The 22,185-nt window shown below is 31.7% G+C and overlaps 2 protein-coding genes across 3 annotated transcripts in view; one reads left to right on the forward strand and one right to left on the reverse strand.

Moving 5' to 3' along the window:
- Positions 1–2,129: 2,129 nt before the first annotated feature.
- On the reverse strand, positions 2,130–12,807 carry LOC134725354 (uncharacterized). 2 transcript variants are annotated; one of them, XM_063589101.1, is made up of 11 exons: positions 12,677–12,807; positions 10,308–10,382; positions 9,485–9,538; positions 9,072–9,156; positions 7,458–7,627; positions 6,937–7,042; positions 6,507–6,677; positions 5,784–5,819; positions 5,116–5,230; positions 4,534–4,620; positions 2,130–3,145 (listed from the first exon to the last, which is right to left on the reverse strand). In XM_063589101.1, exons 1-11 carry the CDS (start codon positions 12,757–12,759, stop codon positions 3,021–3,023), a joined length of 1,107 nt encoding a protein of 368 aa, XP_063445171.1. In that variant the 5' UTR covers positions 12,760–12,807; the 3' UTR covers positions 2,130–3,020. The 2 variants fall into 2 exon arrangements, with proteins under 2 accessions (XP_063445171.1, XP_063445172.1); XM_063589102.1 differs by lacking the exon at positions 12,677–12,807 and adding an exon at positions 12,445–12,518.
- A 5,692-nt stretch (positions 12,808–18,499) lies between these two features.
- Positions 18,500–22,185, forward strand: part of LOC134725356 (sodium/hydrogen exchanger 9B2-like) — a 39,896-nt gene continuing 36,210 nt past the window's right edge. The window contains exon 1 of the mRNA XM_063589105.1: positions 18,500–18,570. Coding sequence (XP_063445175.1) covers positions 18,543–18,570 — 28 coding nt within the window. The 5' untranslated portion in view covers positions 18,500–18,542. The remainder of the gene's footprint in view (positions 18,571–22,185) is intronic.

The following is a 22,185-nucleotide window of genomic DNA, read 5'->3' on the forward strand; positions in this document are numbered from 1 at the left end:
TGAAATCAAATAAAGTTCAATTTTGGACCCTTTAGACCTCAATGTGGATCAATTTGATGACCAGTCTTCATTATAAAAAAATCGAAATACATGGTTAGGTTCAGCATATTGAAGAACCCCATATATTGATTTTTTGTTGAAATCAAACACAAAGTTTAATTTTGGACCCGATTTGGACCAACTTGAAATCTGGGCCCATAATCCAAAACTAAGTACATATTCAGATACAGCATATCAAAGAACCCAAGGATTCAATTTTTGTTAAAATCAAACTATTTTTAATTTCAGACCCTTTGGACCTTTATGTAGACCAATTTGAAAATGGGACCAAAAATTAAGAATCTAAATACATAGTTAGATTTGTTATATCAAAGAACCCCACTAGTTCAATTTTAGATGAAATCAAACAAAGTTTAATTTTGGACCCTTTTGGACCCTAATTCGTTGAGACCAAAACTCCCAAAATCAACACAATTCTTCCTTTTGTGGTCATAAACCTTATGTTAAAATTTCATAGATTTCTATTAACTTAACTTAAAGGTATTGTGCAAAAACCAAGAAAAATGCTTATTTTGGACCCTTATTCCTAAACTCCCAAAATCAATCCCAACCTTCCATTCATGGTCATAGACCTTATGTTAACAATTCATAGATTTCTGTTCACTTTATAAACTAAAGTTAATTATTGTGCGAAAACCAAGAAAAATGCTTTTTTGGGCCCTTTTCCTAAACTGTTGGGACCAAAACTCCCAAAATCAATCTCAACCTTCCTTTTATGGTCATAAACCTTATGTTTAAATTTCATAGATTTCCATTTTCTTTTACTAAAGTTGGAGTGCGAAAACCAAATGTCTTTGGACAACGACGCCAACATCAAACCAATATACGACCGAAAAAATTTCTATATTTGCGGTCGTATAAAAACTGTTATGTGTTTTGCTTGTAAGCATAAATTCAGCAGAAACAATCTGATGAATAGCAACATGGTCCTAGAGGTCAGGACTTCAAAATAAGTATTTACACTGATACGACTGAAAGTAATGCAACTTCATACAAAATATCATTGATCTATCATAAATAGATCCCATCAAACTAACCTATTGAAAGCAGAAAACACAACAATTGTTGACACCGTCATGGCTTAAGTTTAGCTAGACATGACAAACTGCCATTTATCATTAACCCAGCTTCTGGAAACTTTATGCCTTTTCTAGCTTTTGACAACTTTGTAGTACATATGAAATTAATGACATTATATTCTTTTAACATGTATCTATTGGTTTTTATCTATATACCCTCTCTTGAATTTCACTAATAGACATTTTATACAACAAATATAGAAAAGACACGTTTTATTCTAAATAATGGGTAAACCAATGATGTACCTGTTTTAAACAACATAAAATTGTGGAGAAAGACCATGCTAGACTTAAATAAATAAGATTCTCAAACATGTCTTTGATATCGAATTTGATTGCAAATTCAGAAAAATTCACAATTAATTTTACTTTAAACATGGTTGATTTTTTTCCTGCACAATTAATTTATCTTTAAAACGTGATATAATTCAGGCATAATGCTTCAAGACTGAAATCACAGTAATTGCAATTGAAAACAAGAATTTGTCCAAAGTACACGGATGCCCCACTCGCACTATCATTTTCCATGTTCAATGGACCATGAAATTGGATAAAAAATATAATTAGGCATTAAAATTAGAAAGATAATATCATAGGAAACATGTGTACTAAGTTTCAAGTTGATTGGACTTCAACTTCATCAAAAACTACCTTGACCAAAAACTTTAACCTGAAACATGTACTTTCATTTTCTATGTTCAGTGTACCGTGAAATTAAGGTCAAAAGTTTAATTTGGCTTTAAAATTAGAAAGATCATATCATAAGGAACATGTGTACTAAGTTTCAAGTTGATTGGACTTCAACTTCATCAAAAACTACCTTGACCAAAAACTTTAACATGAAGCGGGACAGACGGACGAACGGATGCACAGACCAGAAAACATAATGCCCCTCTACTATCGTAGGTGGGGCATAAAAATGTTGAAAAGTAATAAATATAAGTTCATATAAAACTAACAACTTGTAAAAAATAATAACAAATACCAACATTGATTTGTATTGTCCATAAAGACCCTTTAGGTTTAACTTGCAATCCTACATTTTGAATGGCATGAAAAAGTTTAAAAATCCACAAAATGATGTGAAAGCATAATCTCTTATCTGAAATAACTTAATGATTGTAAATGATGTTTTTAGTGTAGGACTACAGTTGCTCCATAAGGGTCTAATGGAATATATTTAATATCATTTAAATTACCACATACAACATTTTAGAAATATTGTAAATTTAGATATCAATTCGATGTTATGATTCATGAGAACAATATGCAATCCTTAAATTTCTTCATTCAAATTTACATTTTAAGTTACCCTAGTAATATTTAACAACAAAACTACACAGATTCAACAATGAAACCATCTGAAATTGTCCGTTATTGAACATTTGCAATATTAAAATAAGGTACACATAAATTCTAAAATTTACAACATTATTTCAAATTCATTGAGAATTAGAAAATCTAAAATGAGTAGATGTTAAATTTAAATTTGATACTTTTTCTTACAACCAGTAAATTTTAGAGACAATACTTTTAAAACATTTTATTATAAAAAATAAATGACAAAATGTGCTTTTATAGGAAAATTGTGGAAAAAGTACAGAAAAGTAACAATCTTATAACAATTTTGATTATGGACAATTCAAAAAGAAATATTCATTCTAACATGTTACTTTTATTTCTTGGTAATTTATTTCTTCATATTTATGTATTCACTTGATGCTTAAAAAAAGAATACTTAACAATTTATCTTAATTCTACAAAGACTAGAATCTAAATCTAAGACATTAATACCAAACTTAATAATATAACACATTAACTCCCTCAGAATGTTTACCCACTTAAATGAAATACAAAAGATAATATTCCCTAAATAGTCTGTTATTGAAAACTTGGCTTTTCTGGGAAGGTACAACCTGATCGTTGTATAACTAAGTTGGCAGAATAGTTTCCACAACGCACACACTCTTCAATGGATTTCCCTTGTACGAGCTGAGAAAGATATCCTGAAAGTATACAAATTAAAAGAAATGTTATTTTGAGAAGTAAACTAATGTTAAAACTGAGCAAATATTTTCTTACACATGCAAATAACTGATACAACTAGCCAACCAATAAGCTTACCCCAACATACTTCAATGTAAATATCTATAAAAAATCATTTTTAAACCTGATCCATGCATTTACAAACAAAAAAAGAGTTTGTTTAAATGACCCATTGATATTAAAGGCAAATCAAGCCAGTCATTTTCACTTGCATAAAATATCTTATCTTTACTGTTCACATGTTTGAAATTAAAAGTAAAATCTGGATTTTCTTTCTATATTCTATATGCTGTACTAGCATTGTCAAGAAACTTAAAACACTCTTGATTAAAACAAATAATGGCAGTACAGTGAAACTTCTCAAAACCGGCCGCCCGTCGGACCACGGGATTCGGCCGGTTTTCAGGGGTGGCCGGTTTAATGAATTTGAAATTAACAAGAGTTACTTCCCTTCAATATAAGAGTTACTTCCCTGCAATATGTTTGCATTTGTTTTTTTTACCATGTATTGTACCTCAATCATAAAGTTTGTTTTGTTGTGTAAATTTAGCTTTGTATTCTAAATTGATTATGAAATAAATATTAAAACATCATTAGTATCTTTATTATTTTTTATTTTGCAGGAATAACAAATAAAATGCAACTATATAACAAAACAATTTTAATATCAATATCTCATATTATTGACAAAAATAGATTCACCCATCGGTACCATACGATGTTCATATAAATCTCCATAAGCAAATGCATACTCATTAAATCATCACATCTCAAACTAAAACTACATCCTTTAAATAAACTGAAAACGTTTAATAAATTTCTATAAATTATCCCGACGATAACGAATTACGATTTAATTGCAAAAGTCAAAAGTGTGTGATTAATTTTTAAAATTTGCCTAAAAATATTTTTTTTAAATGATCAAAAAAAGTAGCCAAGCTATAACATTTAATGATAATTAACTTACATCATTGATTAGCGTGGGTGAAGATTGACAGGTGAACACTACTCAGTGGCCATGCAGGTGTCTAATTGACCGGATTAACTTGTTTGTTTATATAACAGTATTATATATGGACTAATGATTACAAATGAGAAGGCCGGTTTTATGAGGTGATATTTTATTGATTTTGATTACACAAATACACAAATAACGGCCGGTATCCGGTTTAAAGGGGTGGCCGGTTTTATAAGGTTACCTGACCGTTTATTTACATACACGACGGCCGGGACTTGCGGTTTTGGCCGGTATGAAGGGAGAACCGGTATTAAGAGGGACCGGTTTAGAGAAGTTTCACTGTATTATATTATGCACATGTAATCTTGGTGTACTGAAATATTGACTTACCCCCAACAAAGGCATCACCTGCACCATTTGTATCTACAATATCATCTGCTGCTATAGGTATAATTGGGTACTCTGTAACTATGTCACCTGAAATTAAATTAAAAAATACTTTCATAGTTTTAAAACTTGAACAAACTTGATGTTTACAGCGACATGAAAAGAGCTTGAAAAGTTTAAAGGCTCTAGGTTGAAAAATATGAGGATTTCATTCCAGATTTAAAGAATTTCCAAGGGAATTAATGTAATTTTACTATTTTGGAAATCTGCAAATCTACATTATTGAATATTTGTGGACCTCGCGTTAAAATGAGTTGATTAAAAATGCATCACACAGTATAGCTGCCTTATATAAACCCTGAATGAATTCCTTGTATTGTAGTTCCTGAGAAAAATGTGACGACAATTTTCATCTTGGGTTTCATGTGTAAAATGATAAAAGTGACATAAATATTCATGGGTCGAAAGGACTAATGGATGGAAGAACTGATGGATGGACAGACTGAGGTAAAACAGTATACCCCAACTTATTTAAAGCTGGGGTATAATAAATATTAGCTTAAAATAATAACTTTCAAAAGTTACCTTGAGCAACAATGACATCTCCTTCTCCTTGTGTAATAACAACCACTCGAGGTTTTGAAGTATTTTCTTTCTTCCAACCTGCTAACTTCTTTGCAATTTCTTTCCTATCTGTTGTCTTGAAAAATAAAAAAATATATAATAAATAATAGTCTAAAAATAAATAAAAATAAAAAATCATTGCATTCTCTACAGGAGTATTGTTGGTGATACCTATTAATTGCATGAGTATTTTAGAAAATATGTTTATCTCCTCCAGTTCAGATACCTTAGACTATTTTAACTTTCATGAAATCAACTAGCATTTTCATATCATGGTGACCTATGTAAATAAATCTAGTGTCAGACATATGCTGACTTATAGTATTCATGCAACAAAATGATATAATCATTTACACCAAGTTGATTTTTTCAAAAACCTTTATGTGGATGTCAGCCCACTTTGATGTCCAGGAATCAGACAACTAACTGTTGGGTAGTTTTTTCATATTTTGTTTGAAGTCATTAAAATATGTCAACTAGTAAATTTTAAACTTTCAACATGAAATGTTATCTTTACAATTTTGAGTTTTAGGAATTGTAGACAAAAATGGCTCCTCTAAATGGGCCAAGTTCAACAGACTTAATTCATACAACCTTCTGAATTCATGTTAGAATGAACATTCACATACCTCAAGGTTATTTTCTTTTGCAAATGTTTCTGCTTCCTGAAAGAAATATATTCAAATTTATTAATACAGAATTTTACTGACTAATGCAATTTCTGTTGTGAAACTACAAAACTGACCTATAAACCTATAAGGCAATAAGACAAATTGATAAATTATAAAATTGAGAATGGAAATGGGGAATGTGTCAAAGAGACAACAACCCGACCATAAAACAGACAACAGCAGAAGGTCACCAAATAGGTCTTCAATTACCAGGCTACCAGATTTTTTTTATGTGGACCTTAAATAAAAAGAGAAGTTTGAGCTATACTGATGTTAGGGACTTAAGTTAGGCGTCCATTTCGCTAAACTAGTATACACTTTTATTTAGGGGCAAGCTGAAAACAACCTCTGGGCGCAGGATTTTCTCACGGTGTAGAAGACTCATTGGTGGCCTTAAGTCTGTTTTCTGCTCTTTGGTCAGGTTGTTGTCTCTTTGACCCATTCCCCATTTGCTTTCTCAGTTCTATGAACATGATGAAGACAAATAGTTTTAAAACTGTAAACTAAAATCCATGTTCAACACTAAATTAGTATCTTATTCTATGCCAATACAAAATATTCGAGATGAACTGTACAAGTAAATAGTCAATACCTGCAATACATGACAGGCTTATTATATTTCATTTGTTTTTTAAAGTTTGTAATAGAAAGTCTCCCATTTGGATAAGGAAGTTTACTTACAGTTTCGTTGCCGAACAGTACATCTACATATGGTAATGCTTGTAACATAGGATCTTTAAAGAACTGACATAAAAATGGTGCTGACAAATTCATACAGAAAGTTTTATTCTTCTCATGGGAATGTTTAGCTATTCTAAGGATGGATGGTGGTGAAACTGTTAATGCAAATCCCTGCAAAACAACAAAAATCATTCAATTAAGTAATATTTATTGCAATTATCATTGTCATCAATTTTTAACATTAATCTGAATTGAACACAAATATTCATTTGTTTTCTAATTTATGAAATGCAGAAATGGTTACACTTTCTGTGAAAATTCAACTTTTTCAGTTTGAAGTTAAAACATAATATTTTAAATAATGCCTGATTTTGTTTAGAAGTTTCTTTATTGATAATAAACAGATATCTTAGATAAATAGATAACTTACAGCGATGTAATAAAACTGGGCCTTTTCTACCAAAGACCAATTTTCTGAATTATTCAAATGGTCCTCTGTGAAAAGGTTTGCTGCTGCTAAATTTGCACACATTGATCTGAAATAGAAAGTTTCCTTTAAGAAATATGACAATATCACTTTTATCTTATTTTAATTGCATTAACAGTCCTCTTATTTTCTGATAATACTTTAAAAAAATCTTTTACAAAAATTCATAACCATCATTTAATTGACTGTTGACTCAAAAATATGTCTAACCTATTGGCATTAAATTCAGGAAAAAAAAACAAAACTGATTGACATCAACATTGCTCACTATTTTAAAGACACGGAACCATGAACTAGTGGGCAGAGCCTGGATATGGTCAACAACCTGAGATGAACAGTCAGTTATGAAAATCTAAAGAAAATATCATCATCTATTCTAAGTAGTTCCTTTCACACTAACTTAAGCAGAGAACTTAACTTTACCATCTTATTTCTGCTTTATATAATTCCTTGGTAATTCTTACCTATTTTTTCCAGTAACAATGACAGCACAAGTGCCTGTTGATTCTTTATCTGTGTATTGGAATTTAACATTAACACCTATTTCCTTTGCCTTTTTCTCCAAAATATCCCCAAATTCATCTTTTTTTACACAACCAAAGAATGATGTTGCATCAGGAACTCTCAACAACCACTATATCAAATATATTAAATATAATCATAATGCTAAAGCTTACTGCCTCAACTTGAAGACATGATTGCAATCATTCTGTTGCTCACCTTGGTCTATGTGAATAATAAACAAAGGAAGCAGATGGATTCATGACAAAATTGTGTTTAGTGATGGTGATGTGTTTGAACATCTTACTTTACTGAACATTCTTGCTGCTTACAATTATCTCTATCTATAATGAACTTGTCCCAGTAGTTTCAGTGGAAAATGATAGTAAAAATTTACATATTTTATGAAAATTGTTAAAAATTGACTTGAAAGAACAATAACTCCTTAGGGGGTCAATTGACTATTTTGGTCATGTTGACTTATTTGTAAATCTTACTTGCTGAACATTATTGCTTCGGGCCAGGTTAGGGAAAAATTATATGTTTTTTGTCTATTTCAACTTTGTAATAATTTGATATTTGCATAACAGTTTATAATTTTTTATAAAATGTCTTTTCAAATCTAAACTTCAGTTAACTTCAACACATTCTGTGTGTGCCTGTTATTTGGTGGTTATCATTTATTATTGTTTATCTCATATTTTTCTTGTTTATTGTTTTGTACATAAATCAGGTGATTAGTTTTTTTCGTTTGAGATATTTTGCATTTGTCAATTTTGGGGTCTTCAGTAGCTTAGTATACGACATGGAATTCACTCATTGTTGAAGGCTGTACTTATACTTGCAAGATTCTACATCATTTGGTCTCTGTAGGAGAAATGTTTCACAGGCAATCATATCACATCTTAATTTTATATTATAACAAAACAATGCAAATGCCTTTACATTATTTTTGTCATATTGGCATATACCCCACAATTGCTTTTTTCAAATATACAGTGCTTAAATAATTGTCAACCTTTTCGAACAAAAGATGTTTTGACTAAAGTTATTTGGTTGCCTTTCTTACTTTGTAATAATTTGATATTTGCATAACAGTTTATAATTTTTTATAAAATGTCTTTTCAAATCTAAACTTCAGTTAACCTCAACACATTCTGTGTGTGCCTGTTATTTGGTGGTTATCATTTATTATTGTTTATCTCATATTTTTCTTGTTTATTGTTTTGTACATAAATCAGGTGATTAGTTTTTTTCGTTTGAGATATTTTGCATTTGTCAATTTTGGGGTCTTCAGTAGCTTAGTATACGACATGGAATTCACTCATTGTTGAAGGCTGTACTTATACTTGCAAGATTCTACATCATTTGGTCTCTGTAGGAGAAATGTTTCACAGGCAATCATATCACATCTTAATTTTATATTATAACAAAACAATGCAAATGCCTTTACATTATTTTTGTCATATTGGCATATACCCCACAATTGCTTTTTTCAAATATACAGTGCTTAAATAATTGTCAACCTTTTCGAACAAAAGATGTTTTGACTAAAGTTATTTGGTTGCCTTTCTTACCTGTGCTAATTTGATGGCATTTAATGTAGCTCCTCCTGGAATATATTCCACATGATCTGCAAATGTCTTGGCCATGTCACTATACCTGTGAAAATCATTATCATAATGGTTATCATTGAGGAATATGGAATGAACTACAATGTATACAAACAATTTGGTGAAATATAATAAATAAATGGGCAATGTGTCCATGGGACACAGATGTAAGAATATATTAAAATGCAGATGGGTTATCTTGTTTTACACATGTTCCTAATTCAACCAATTTTCTACACACTTTGCCAAAGCTACATGCAGATTTTTTAATAAAAAATATGTCTAAGTACACTACATAGAATAGTTTGCTACTTTAATTTAGACCCTTCTTCACAGACAACCAACCTCGTAAAATATTCTGTAAATATAATACTTACATGGACTTGTGTTTGTCTTCTGCCAAAATAGCATTGTCTGGTTTTAAGTCATATCTTAAAAGAAAAGAAAAATAAGCATTTAGTATTCACAGTAAAAATGTAATGAATTGAGGAATTATACTAAAATACTAGGATTCATTTTTTAAATATGGGTAGGTTTAAACACAACTTAAAAATGAGTCACATATTTTGTTTAAAACTTTTTTCATATAAGTACAGTATTGATTGTTGATAATCATGATAATATAAGCATAATCAATATTAAATTGTCTAAATTGCAAGGGAAAATTATCAAACAAAGTTCTCATGGATATCCATTTCAAGCCAACAGCAGAATTTGGAAGCTTCATTGAGAATGCAAAATAGAAGTGGATGTGGTGTGAAAATTATACAGCAGACAGCTATCCAACTTTTTTTTTTAAATATTTTCAGATTTTATCAATCATCTGCTTCCAAAACCTCTCTTTGGTTTTCAGCATTCATGATGGAATCCAGAAAAATGCTTTTCAGACCATGCATGCGACACTCAAAATTTCATAAATGAAATTTTCATATTCCTTTGCTCTTTATCTTGTATTCCTATTCATAATCTATCCTAAAACAATTACTGCTTCATTTTGAACGCTGTGTTTCTATATTTCCATAATACAAATTTGTTTCAATACAAATATATTAAAAATAAGTAGTTTAATTTGGTATGATACAAATAAAAATCTTATGTTTAAGGTGGCACCCTAAAAACAGTTGGTCACCGTCATATTTTAATAGTGTGTCAATGGTTCAGGTTGTGTAATATATGTTGTATATGTATAGCAGTACTTACTTATTCAGAAATTCTTCTGTTCCGTTTACAGAGATATCTAGGAGTGGGTTACCATAACCAAGTAATATACCTTCCCTGAAATGAAAAAAATGAATTCCTTATAACAAAAGAAAATGTAATATAATTAAACTGTCAGTACTTTATTTGCAATTATAGCAATAGTCTGTTCATTATTTTTATAGTACTTAACTCAGACGCAGGTATCATAGTCAAATTATTCAACTATTGTATGCAAGTTACAAGTCAATCTAAATAACAAGAGGCTGTCACAACGACAGCAAACCGGATTTATTAACATTTATTTGTGTCCTGGCAATATCACAAGAACCATTACTGATGATTGGTGAAAGTGAAAATCGTCAATATCAAATTTGACCTCTATTTTGTCATCAGTATCAACATATTAAAATTTGAAAAGCTTAGATTGAATGGTTTGTGAGTAAATGCAACAACGTGAATGGAAACATCCTTTTACGATCTTTCAAGAACAATAACTCCTGAACGGTAAAAGTCAAAATCATCATTATTGATCTGACCTCTATTTTGTCATCAGTAACAACATATTAAAATTTGAAAAGCTTTGGTTGAATGGTTCATGAGAAAATGCACGGACACGACTGGAAACACCATTTTTCAATCTTTCAAGAACCATAACTCCTGAACGGTAAAAATCAAAATCATCATTATTGAACTTGACCTCCATTTAGTCATCAGTAACAACATATTAAAATTTGGGAAGCTTTGGTAGAACAGTTCATGCATAAATGCACGGACACAACTGGAAACACCATTTTACGATCTTTCAAGAACCATAACTACTGAACGGTAAAAGTCAAAATCATCATTTTTGAACTTGACCTCTATTTTGTCATCAGTTACAACATATAAGAATTTGAAAAGCTTTGGTTGAATGGTTCATGAGAAAATGCACGGACACGACTGGGAACACCATTTTTCAATCTTTCAAGAACCATAACTCCTGAACAGTAAAAGTCAAAATCGCCATTATTGAACTTGACCTTCATTTAGATGTCAGTAACAACATATTAAAATTTTAAAAGCTTTGGTTGAACGGTTCATGAGTTAATGAATGGACAACATTTGATTGCCGCCCGCCCGCCCAACCGACCACCCGGCCGCCAGCCCGACCGCCTAGCATCCCCAAATCAATAACGGACATTTTTGTCACAAAAATCCGGTTAAAAATTAAGCTACATATATTTGAAATAATCAATAGCATTTTTTTATACTCCAACATGTTAAAAATACTGTTTCATATATATACTTTCTGTAATTGGGTACAAAGTACTAGTTTGCAACTGGCGACATAAAATTAAACACCATGGAATCATTTACACATTATTTCTCAGTTATGGGGTATCAACTAACTGTGATAAAAAAAAAAACATAATGACTGTCATGATCCAGTCATGAAAATTGCAACATTTTCTACTGTAATACCACAGTTTAAATAATAACTAGAAAATAAAGATAATGGCCTCCAAAAATTCTACTGTCTTAAGAGTTTTAGACATGTTAGAAGGCTATCAAATTTTACTAAAATGATATTTTCTGTCATGGCATGCATGGTGTCTTTAGGCAAAATGTTGTCATTTACCTGAATGTGTGTGTCATGACAGCGACTTTTGAAATCCAAAGTTCATACTTTCATCACTGAAAATTGCTACCTTTTACCGGTAAATAATATATAAACCATGATATCTGAAAGGCTATTTAATTTTTTTTGCTGCAGGCAGTTAATGCAGAAGTTGGAACCAAAAAAAATAGCCTTTCAAGACATATTAATGTTTACCAATAAATGGGGATAAAACACATTCATGAGGATCTCAACTCAATTCATGGCAGTTGAAGAAACTGACATGATGTGCACATAAAAACTAATGTATCCTAGTTCCTAGATATGGGTATTGTTATCCGTCATTCAAATGTCGATTTCCAATTTGGGTAAATTGTTAAGTTATCCTCCTCCTTTATCGTAAAATTCAGAACCCAAAATCGTTCCTGTGACTTTATAAAAAGTTGTACTTGGTGCTTTTTACTTTGAAAATAAAATTCGGTAATTGGACTTATCTGTCACTATATACCAAATACATTATCAGTTAAATAATAACACAACCTTGCCATTTCAGCTGTTTGATAGAGAGAGATTATTTAAAGTAGACTTAGGTAGATATATAGCAATATGCAAATAAGGAGGATTAGTCTATTTCATGACCGGGTTTATTGACGACAGCTTAATCTAGCCACGTGGTCCTCTCATTTTTCTCCGTTCGATTTAACAAATTAAAACAGAACCAGTGAAAAATTTGTCCATCTTTTATAAGAAAATTTTTAATTTTCATGTTTACTTAAGAGACGATGATGTCTTCTGCTTCTTTTTGTCTGGTCCGACAATTTCATCATCCCCATTAACAATGTTGACGTCCGCCATTATTATACAATTTACGGTGAAAGTGAGTAATCGAACCTGATGTAAAGAAGTTTTTCGCGGGAATTTACAAAACAGTGACGCGGACGTCGGAGAGAACACTTACGTTATCGAATGGATTACGAAAAGTGCCCTCTCCGACGTCCGCGTCACTGTTTTGTATCATGTGTTTGATCAGGAACATATATGTTAGATATACTGTTCCCAGGTTTGATCATTTGATTTTGACATTTGAAAAGAGTTTCAGTTTTGAATTTTTTCTCGGGGTTCGGTATTTTGTTATTTTACTTTTTTCGACCGCCCATTTAATCGACGCAAGACTGAAGATTTATTTTAAAATTGGACGTCACATCACATAAGGGTAATTAATCTTGGTGCAGATACATTTTTCAAAAATATATTATAAGTGTGTCTGATTTATATATTTGTCCCTGATTAAGCCTTCCGTTAAATGATCTTAAATCAAAGGTGTGGAAAATAAGCTAAGAGGACTATACGGGGATTTTTCAATTTAGAACTTATATCACAAGGCAGCGCTTTATATTGGGTTCAGATTTGGGATATTGTTTTGTTTTTGAGGGGGTTATTGGATTGTTTGTTTGCACTGAATGATTATAATTAACATATGAAATAAGAAATTGAAAGTTGAAAAAAATATTGTAAAAATAAATTGAACGGTTGATTTTACAAGTATATCATTTTTCTTTACTACACAAATGCTTGGTAAATCTTATTTAGGACTGAGTTCAACAGCCTTTTTTCTACATATAATCATTAAATGCTAATTCACAAGGGAGGATGCATGTCGTCTTATATCAATATTTTTGTAAATGTTATATATATTTGTATTGTTTATTTGTTTGTATTTAGCAGCAATCCGATTGTTTATGCTACTAAAATATCTTTAAGATCAGATTAATGAATTTTACAAATTTCCAAAATGTACTTGAAAGATTTATATATATATATATGATCAAAGCAATACGTGATTAAAATTATGTAGATGGATATTTATGCAATCATATTTTGTTGTACATTGTAGATAACACGAGATATTAATTGTTTGCTGATATGAAGGACAACCGGGAGGACAACTGTTGTACATTGAGTGATTAGTCATCCAAACTCCTCGTTCTACAGAACAATTTTTAATATCATGTTTTATATATAGTGTATGCGTGGGAAATTGACCAGCGAGAGAATTGAAGTCGATCTGCTGGGACTGAAAAGTTAATCTTGTCTTCAGACGGCGCTCTGCAAGTGTGCAATGATATGTTGGTCAAAACACAAACCTGCAAATGTTGATGGATTTTTGTTAAAGAAAAAAAATGTTAAAAAATATATTAACTCTATGTTTATGTAATAAAACTCAAGTTTACAAAACACGTTATTGTAACCCATTAAAAGAAGAAACAATAAGACGGATTTACGCACGACATCCGCCATCCTTTCCCTGTAATCTCCTTCTATCTCCGTTTTAGGTCCGGCATCAAGACGGATAACACTTGAACATTTTCTTAGTGTCTGATAAGATTTTGTTAAGTGGTTAGATTTTTTAAAGTTGTTTTTATGAGAGGTGGACTGTTAAAATTGTGTTTATTGCTTGCCAGGTGTAGTGTTCCAGTAATCGATCACGGAAGTGAAATCTAGCAGTGACATCTTTTTCCTTGCACGAGTCCGTATATTTGAGACAACTGCAAACGACCAAACAAGGTTATGAAAATTTGATACTAAGATTTCAATAGCTAAATCGTTTTGCTCTGTGTCGAGACCACACCTTGACTTTGAGAATAACTTGACTGTGACGGCAATAAAAGCGCTGAATTAGGAATTTGAATGCAAGATGATTCGACATACATAATGTTAACTTCCAAAATGTCATCAATGTGTTCCTTCCTAGGGCTCATTACAAGCAAGCAATCAAGTTACAGATACAGACAATACAATATAATTATGATAACAATGATGACATATAACACAAATAATTGTTTCTAATAAAAGGGAAATTGAGAATCATTCCCTACAGTGTACAAAGAGGAATAACTCTAGTTCAACAACTGGTATTCATAAACTGATTTACTAGTATGTGGGCTTTTTATTTTGTCCAAATAGAATGTGTATGTTCCGATCTTTTTGACCCTTTTTGTTTCAAATAAATTATTTAGAATTTAATCATTGAACTCACATGTAAATTGTATATATGAATTTGACTGTTATCCGGATTAAAGGATCCGCATCTATACAATTTCCTCAAGTAATGAAACAGTTAAGAAAACTGTTATCAAGATATGGTTCTCTTATATCAGTCTACAGAGGGCATATAAATAAGAAATGAGCTCTTCATCTTCAACTGTGTTGAGGAAGAAAATCTTGCATATGCCATCCATGGTAATACCATCAATTTTCCTCGACTATCAACAAATCATTAACTTAGTTACGAACTCTCTTAATTTTAAGTCGAAATCTACACAAAGCGAATTGGTTCAAGTTGTTATTATTTTTATATAATTAGAATGTTCAAATTTAAAGTCACAATGAGTTTAAAATTTGAATAGGTTATGCATTTGCTGTATTCACCGTTTGTTTACTGTTATTATAGTGTTTTGCCATCATCGCTGAATAAAATATGTTTTTCGCAACCTCTTTTTGTTTTCACTTTAATTTTGCAAAATAGATAGGACAAAATTATTATGCTCGCTAAAGAATTTAATTGTATTATACCAGGAATTGGTTGTAAATACCTCTCCTGTCTGATATTGATATTATTCATTGAAAGCTGATGTCAAGCTGGTAGCGAGTTTATAAGGCGGTGCCAATATTCACAGTTGTAGAAAACAATGTCAATATAAAAAGGGAATCTTCATAGTTCGGATAAAACCAATACCTGTTTAGTTTTTTGTAAAACCAAAAATGTATTTACAAATTTAATTATCTAGCTTCTCTTGCTCACAATCTGTGTAAATATATCATACTAGTATAAGGTTTTATCTTTCCTTTTTCGGGTCAGATTATACCAATTTTCACAGACATAAAGTGAAAATGGCGTTATGAAGTACAAGTAAAGCAATCTTTATTTTAAGTCGGGTTGCATATATAAATAATACCAAGGAACATGAGCTCTTATTTTCTGTAAACGAACGATTATTTATAACTTTATGAAGACAAATAAGACATTATCACATATCAAAGTGCATATTAATCTTCATATCATCATTAAAACCACAAGCAGACTTTGGACTTACATCTCGGCTGATATGGGAGTCATGATATGATGTATAATAGTTAATGCAATGCAGTGTGAATAAATTCTACTCAGGAATCCGATTTTTTACACGACCGCAAAAATTGAAATTTTTTTGGTCGTATATCACGTTGGCGTTGTCTGCTTCGTCGTCGTCGTCGTCCGAATACTTTTAGTTTTCGCACTCTAACTTTAGTAAAAGTATATAGAAATCTATGAAATTTTGACACAAGGTTTATGACCACAAAAGGAAGGTTGGATTGATTTTGGAAGTCGAGGTCCCGACAGTTAAGGAATAAAGGCCTTAAAAGGGTTCAAATAAGCATTATTTTTTGTCTTCGCACAATAACAATAGTTTTAGCAAATAGAAATCAATGACTTTTAAACACAAAGGTTTATGACCACAAAATGAAGGTTGGGATTGATTTTGGGATTTGAGTTCCCAACAGTTAGATGTATAAAGCTGCGCCCTGCGGAGCATCTGATTCTAAAATGTCCTTGATGAAATAAACTATCCACAGGCACTTCTTTCTATCCATAGGATGGTCGACTATCAATATAAATAGTCTACCTTCATACATGTCCTATGGATAGAAACAAGTACCTGTGAAACTATGGTATAAACAGATCAAAGAATGTTTCGTCTTTTCAAACTGCAACTTGTATGATCAGTAGTGAGATGTGTGGTGGTTGCCAATACGACAACATTCATCTGAGTTATCAAGCCGAGTGCTGCCAATTTAGTTTTTTTTTTCGCGTTGTTGCGGCCTTTGAATTGCAAATGTGAAATCGTAAAAAAACGCGAAATCAGTTTATATCATCATAAAAGCAACAATGTCAAGTTTATGGTACGTGATACCATTTTCCCTTCAATCTCGTAAATGAACATATATAAATCTTTGCTCATGAACTTTGCTGCATTACAAACAAGTCTTTTATTAAAGGGGCACACTTGGTGCCCTTGGAAATTTGTACAACATTAACGAAATGCACATTTAAATGTGACCAAGAAGAATTTTAACAGTTATTGTCTCACCAAATGTCCACCACCGAGTAAGTGTAAAAAAACATAAATTTAAAAAAAAGATGATTTGGTATAATAACCAATGAGACAAATGTCCACAAGAGACCAAAATGACACAAACATTAATTATAGGTCACCATACGGCCTTCAACAATGAGCAAAGCCCATGCCGCATAGTCAGCTATAAAAGACCCCGATATGACAATGTAAAACAATTCAAACGAGAAAACTAATGGCCTTATTTAGATAAAAAAAAAAAAAAAGATAACTTATTTATATGAATTGCAGCAAAAAAACTCTCAGTCAGATTTTTAAAGGTCCTTATGATCGAATAAGAAATCTTTTTTTTATAAGATTACATGTATGTGGAAGTGAAGTGTAGACTGTTAATCGATAGGATAATACCAAGGAGGTCACATAGTATATGAGATATAACCTAGATCCATGTTAGGACCATCAAAAATCAAGTTATTTATGTTTCACACTCAAATATCTTTTTCCAGTCAAAAAATAATTATTTCCAGTGGTGGATCCAAGGGGAGGGTTCCGTGGGTTGGAATCCCCTTTTTTGGACGATCAATGCATTTGAATGGAACATATAGTTGAAATCCTCCTTTTAAAATGACTGGATCCGCTCCTGAATTATAATATCTTCATATGCAGTATTACAAAGATAGACTATATCTTATGTTTTGTAGTCTGCGGACTACAAGTTACTCGCAGAGAACACCTGCTTGAAGCGTAAATAAAAGTGAGGTTATGTTTGTGTAGATGCTACCAATACTGCAGGTGCTTGTCCTAAATCCTAACAATTTATATAAATATCTTATAATGCAACACGACTTTTTGGTTTAGGAGACAAGTGCCTGTGACCAATACATATATGCTAAGGACCTTAAAATTAGAAAAGTCCTTTAATGGTAATGATATTATTGTCTTCTTTTCTTCTCTGTGTTGACTTCACGGCCTTGAATAGATTTTTAAAAAATTTACATTGTTACTGATGAACTTCCGTGTAGCATTTACGTCATATCACATTGAGGCGGTTTTGTCGGCTGGTACGAACTCAAAACGCTTTTCACGTTTTTAGAATTTCGATTATAAAATCCTTGAAATGAACCTTATATTTTAGAGTTATATTTTCCGTATTAGGTTGTGTCTCGTTGATCCCACATCTTCTCTATTCATATATTTTTGGGAAATGCCGGTTTAATATCTAGAGAAATTACAGAATGATACGAATTTGCTGCATTTACTTTACTACATATTTTTTATAACCTGCTAAACAATGGACACACACGATAAAATTCCCACAATAAATTAATATACTTGTCAAAATATGACGGACATTCAGTTGTGACATTTCATCCCTCAGGCCTCGAAAAAAATAATGTATGTTATGTTAACTTACTTGTGTTTTGCCTCATATTACAAGGAAACGTGTAATAGTGAAGCTTAAGGATAAAACGGGGGATAAAATAACAAAAGGTGGTACCATAACACATAGCAGATTCTGTTACTATGGCCGATGCTACTCCACTCACATCTGGTAAGTTAACCTTATAGCTTATATGATTATAACAGAGGAGAGTATATATGCTTCTTCTAAGTCGGCGTTTTACGCTACTAGCACAATATCTTAGGTTTTAAATGTTTACCAAAATGGGGAAATAGTTCAAAATACCCTTATGTAATGATAAATAAATGATATGGTGTAGTATCTCTTCGTTGACATATGGAAAGCATAAGCAGATCAAGAGCACCATTACAATTTAACCATACTTGTTCAGGGTTTAGACATTTCTGAAACAACCTGTTATTGCCAGGCTTTGTGTAACCTGCACTTAATGACTGATTTTTGAATGCTCAAAATGTTATGCATTACCTTTGGGTTCTTATACCTCGCAAAGTTTAAAAAAAAACTTGTTATACAAAAAAATACAACATGGAACATAGTACAGATCATTTGAGTTATTGATATACCCACTTCAATGCCTTTACCTTGCGAAAATGTCACATGTGTTTAGATACGTTTTTCAAACCATTCATAGAATTATAGGAGTTTCTAAAATAGCATCAATGACTCAGCTTATAAATGGTCAAGCACGATATGGCCATAACATGTACAGTGGTGTGTTGAATAAGTGTTTTACTTATATCTACGTCATTTGAACTCATCAATTGTCATTTGAACTCTGGTTGATAATTGTTTCATTGATTGACAATTATATCATACCTTTTTATTCTAATTGTATATCAAAAGTGATTATAGACACAATATATATATTATATATAAAAGAAAATGGGGCATGATTGCCAATAAAACAACTCTCAACGAGAGCCCAAAATGACACAGTAATTAACAACTATAGGTGTCCTCATGGCCTTCAACAATGAACAAAGCCAATGCCGCGTAGTCAGCTATAAAAGGCCCTGAATATAGTGACAGATAGCAATGTACAGTAGAAATTAATCAAAATCAAACAGCAGATTAAAAGTTCATGCTTTGATTGGACACCTAACAGCTGGTTATTTTCAGCATTGTGAATAACTGTTCAGCCTTTTCATAACATGCTTACCGAAACTGGTTTCATACCAGGACCATTTTCAAAAAGTCTTTACTTAAATTTATCTTATGATTGTTTGTATGTTGCTTGACGTCCAGTGGCAAATATAATTTATCTTATGATAGCTCCATTTGTTTATCAATAGTATGGCTCATTTCTAACCAAAATCAACAAATTAATTACTTCTTAATGTATAACCCAATATCCAATTAATGACAGACGTCTGCAAACATTGGAGTATTTATCTCCAAAATATGAAAGAAGGACACATAATGGCTAAAACCAAACTTAAATTCTGTAACAAGTGAAGCTGAATATTGACAATCAGGTAAAAATATAATTAACTTTGGTAAGATACCCTTTGATGCATATTTTTTGAAAAATTATCGACTTTTAGTTTTTGACCATTTGAGTGAAACGAACAGTAGAAATTAGCCCTACCTCTTAGTCATATTATTTCACTTCTTTTTCTGATTCTTGAATTAAGAAACACAATTCTGCATGCACATCTACACTACTTGTCAATATTTGTATATATGACATACTTTTGTTGACATCCATTTAGTAACTTTTAACAAAATCGCTGAAGAAGATCATTATCACAGACAAACAAAAATACTGAGCTCTACAGTCTACTGTAGAAAGTTAGTCACTTTATTGCTATTTGGAAATCTGTCCAGCTTGAACTTTCAACATAAAACGACAATCCCCTTTCCAATATGGGTTCTGATATTTTCCATCATGAGGTCAAAATTTTACAGGAACTTTTGTGATGTCCAGTATTAATTGCGGAAAAATAGCGATAATGGTGTATTTATGATTGGGTTTAAAGTTGTAGTTAGGTCTCTGAAATTATCTTTTTAAGACTTATTTGCATGATTTCCAGGCAAAGAAAGTAATATTCGCTCAGAGATGTTGTTGGAAGTTTTAATAATTTGGTCACATTGTTGTGGTTTTAATACATAGGTAACTTTGATTTAGTTTTGTGTTAATAAATTTCCGGGTCAATTTTTTTGAATTATTTCCTGTTCAAGCATTATATGCCAATATGAACCTGATATAATTGTGAAATAATTTTTAACACATACAATTGATTTATTTTTGTATCTAACTGGTGCATGCTGTTCTTATATTCAATTCAAATTGTCAAATTTGCACAATCACACAACAGGGAGAACAATAAAGGCCCAACTTTACATTAAGAATGACAGTGGTTTCTTTATCATTTGTGGGTAACAGATTTTAATTGATTTTGTAGATATAGATAAACCAACAAGAGTGCACACACTGAAATGTCTCGCCTTCTTTACTAATCCTTGATACTATCTTGATAGACCTAAATATAAAGCTTTATTACAACTGTCACATAAACTCAACATTAACCAAGAAAATGAAACTTTGATCAATGAACCATGAAAATGAGGTCAAGGTCTGACGAACCATGCCAGGCAGACATGTACAGCTAACAATTCTCCAATATTACAAATATAGTTGACTTATTGCTTATAAATAATGAAAAACAGACCAAACCACAAACACTTAAAACTTAGCAATGGACCGTGAAAATGAGGTCAAGGTCAAATGAAACCTGTGTAACCGACATATAGATCATAAAATATTTCCATATACCAAATATAGTTGACCTAATGCATTAAGTATTAAAAAAATAGACAAAAACTAATAAACTTAACTTTGACCACTGAACCATGAAAATGAGGTCAAGGTCAGATGACACCTGTCAGCTAGACATGTACACCTGACAATCATTCCATACACCAAATATAGTCGACCTATTGCATATAGTATAAGAAAAACAGACCAAAACACAAAAACTTAACTATAACCACTGAACCATGAAAATGAGGTCAAGGTCAGGTGACATCTGCCAGTTGGACATGTACACCTTATAGTCCTTCCATACACCTCATATACTAGACCTATTGCTTATAGTATCTGCGATATGGACTTGACCACGAAAACTTAACCTTGTTCACTGATCCATGAAAGGAGGTCGAGGTCAAGTGAAAACTGTCTGACAGGCATAAGGACCTTGCAAGGTACGCACATACCAAAAATAGTTATCCAATTATTTATAATAAGAGAGAATTTAACATTACAAAAAATCTTAACTTTTTTTTCAAGTAGTCACTGAACCATGAAAATGAGGTCAAGGACATTGGACATGTGACTGACCGAAAGTTCGTAACATGAGGCATCTATATACAAAGTATGAAGCATCCAGGTCTTCTACCTTCTATAATATAAAGCTTTTAAGAAGTGAGCTAACACCGCCGCCGCCACCGCCGTAGCCGCTGGATCACTATCCCTATGTCGTGCTTTCTGCAAAAAAAGTTGCAGGCTCGACAAAAATTAAAATGTTCAAAACAGTGTATAAATTTTCAATAGGCTTGTGTGTAAACTTTGGCAAAACCATGTAATCAAATATAGAAAAATATGATTTTTCATTGATGCACTAAAAAATCTGAAATGACAGTATCTGTCTGCCTTAGCGACTTAGTCATTAGCTACCTTTCTAACAATGCTCAATTAACAAGAGTTAAATTTTCTGTTCACAACATTAACATGCAGATTTAAAC

The sequence above is a fragment of the Mytilus trossulus genome, chromosome 7 (genome assembly GCF_036588685.1).
Source record: "Mytilus trossulus isolate FHL-02 chromosome 7, PNRI_Mtr1.1.1.hap1, whole genome shotgun sequence".
Classification (NCBI taxonomy): domain Eukaryota; kingdom Metazoa; phylum Mollusca; class Bivalvia; order Mytilida; family Mytilidae; genus Mytilus; species Mytilus trossulus.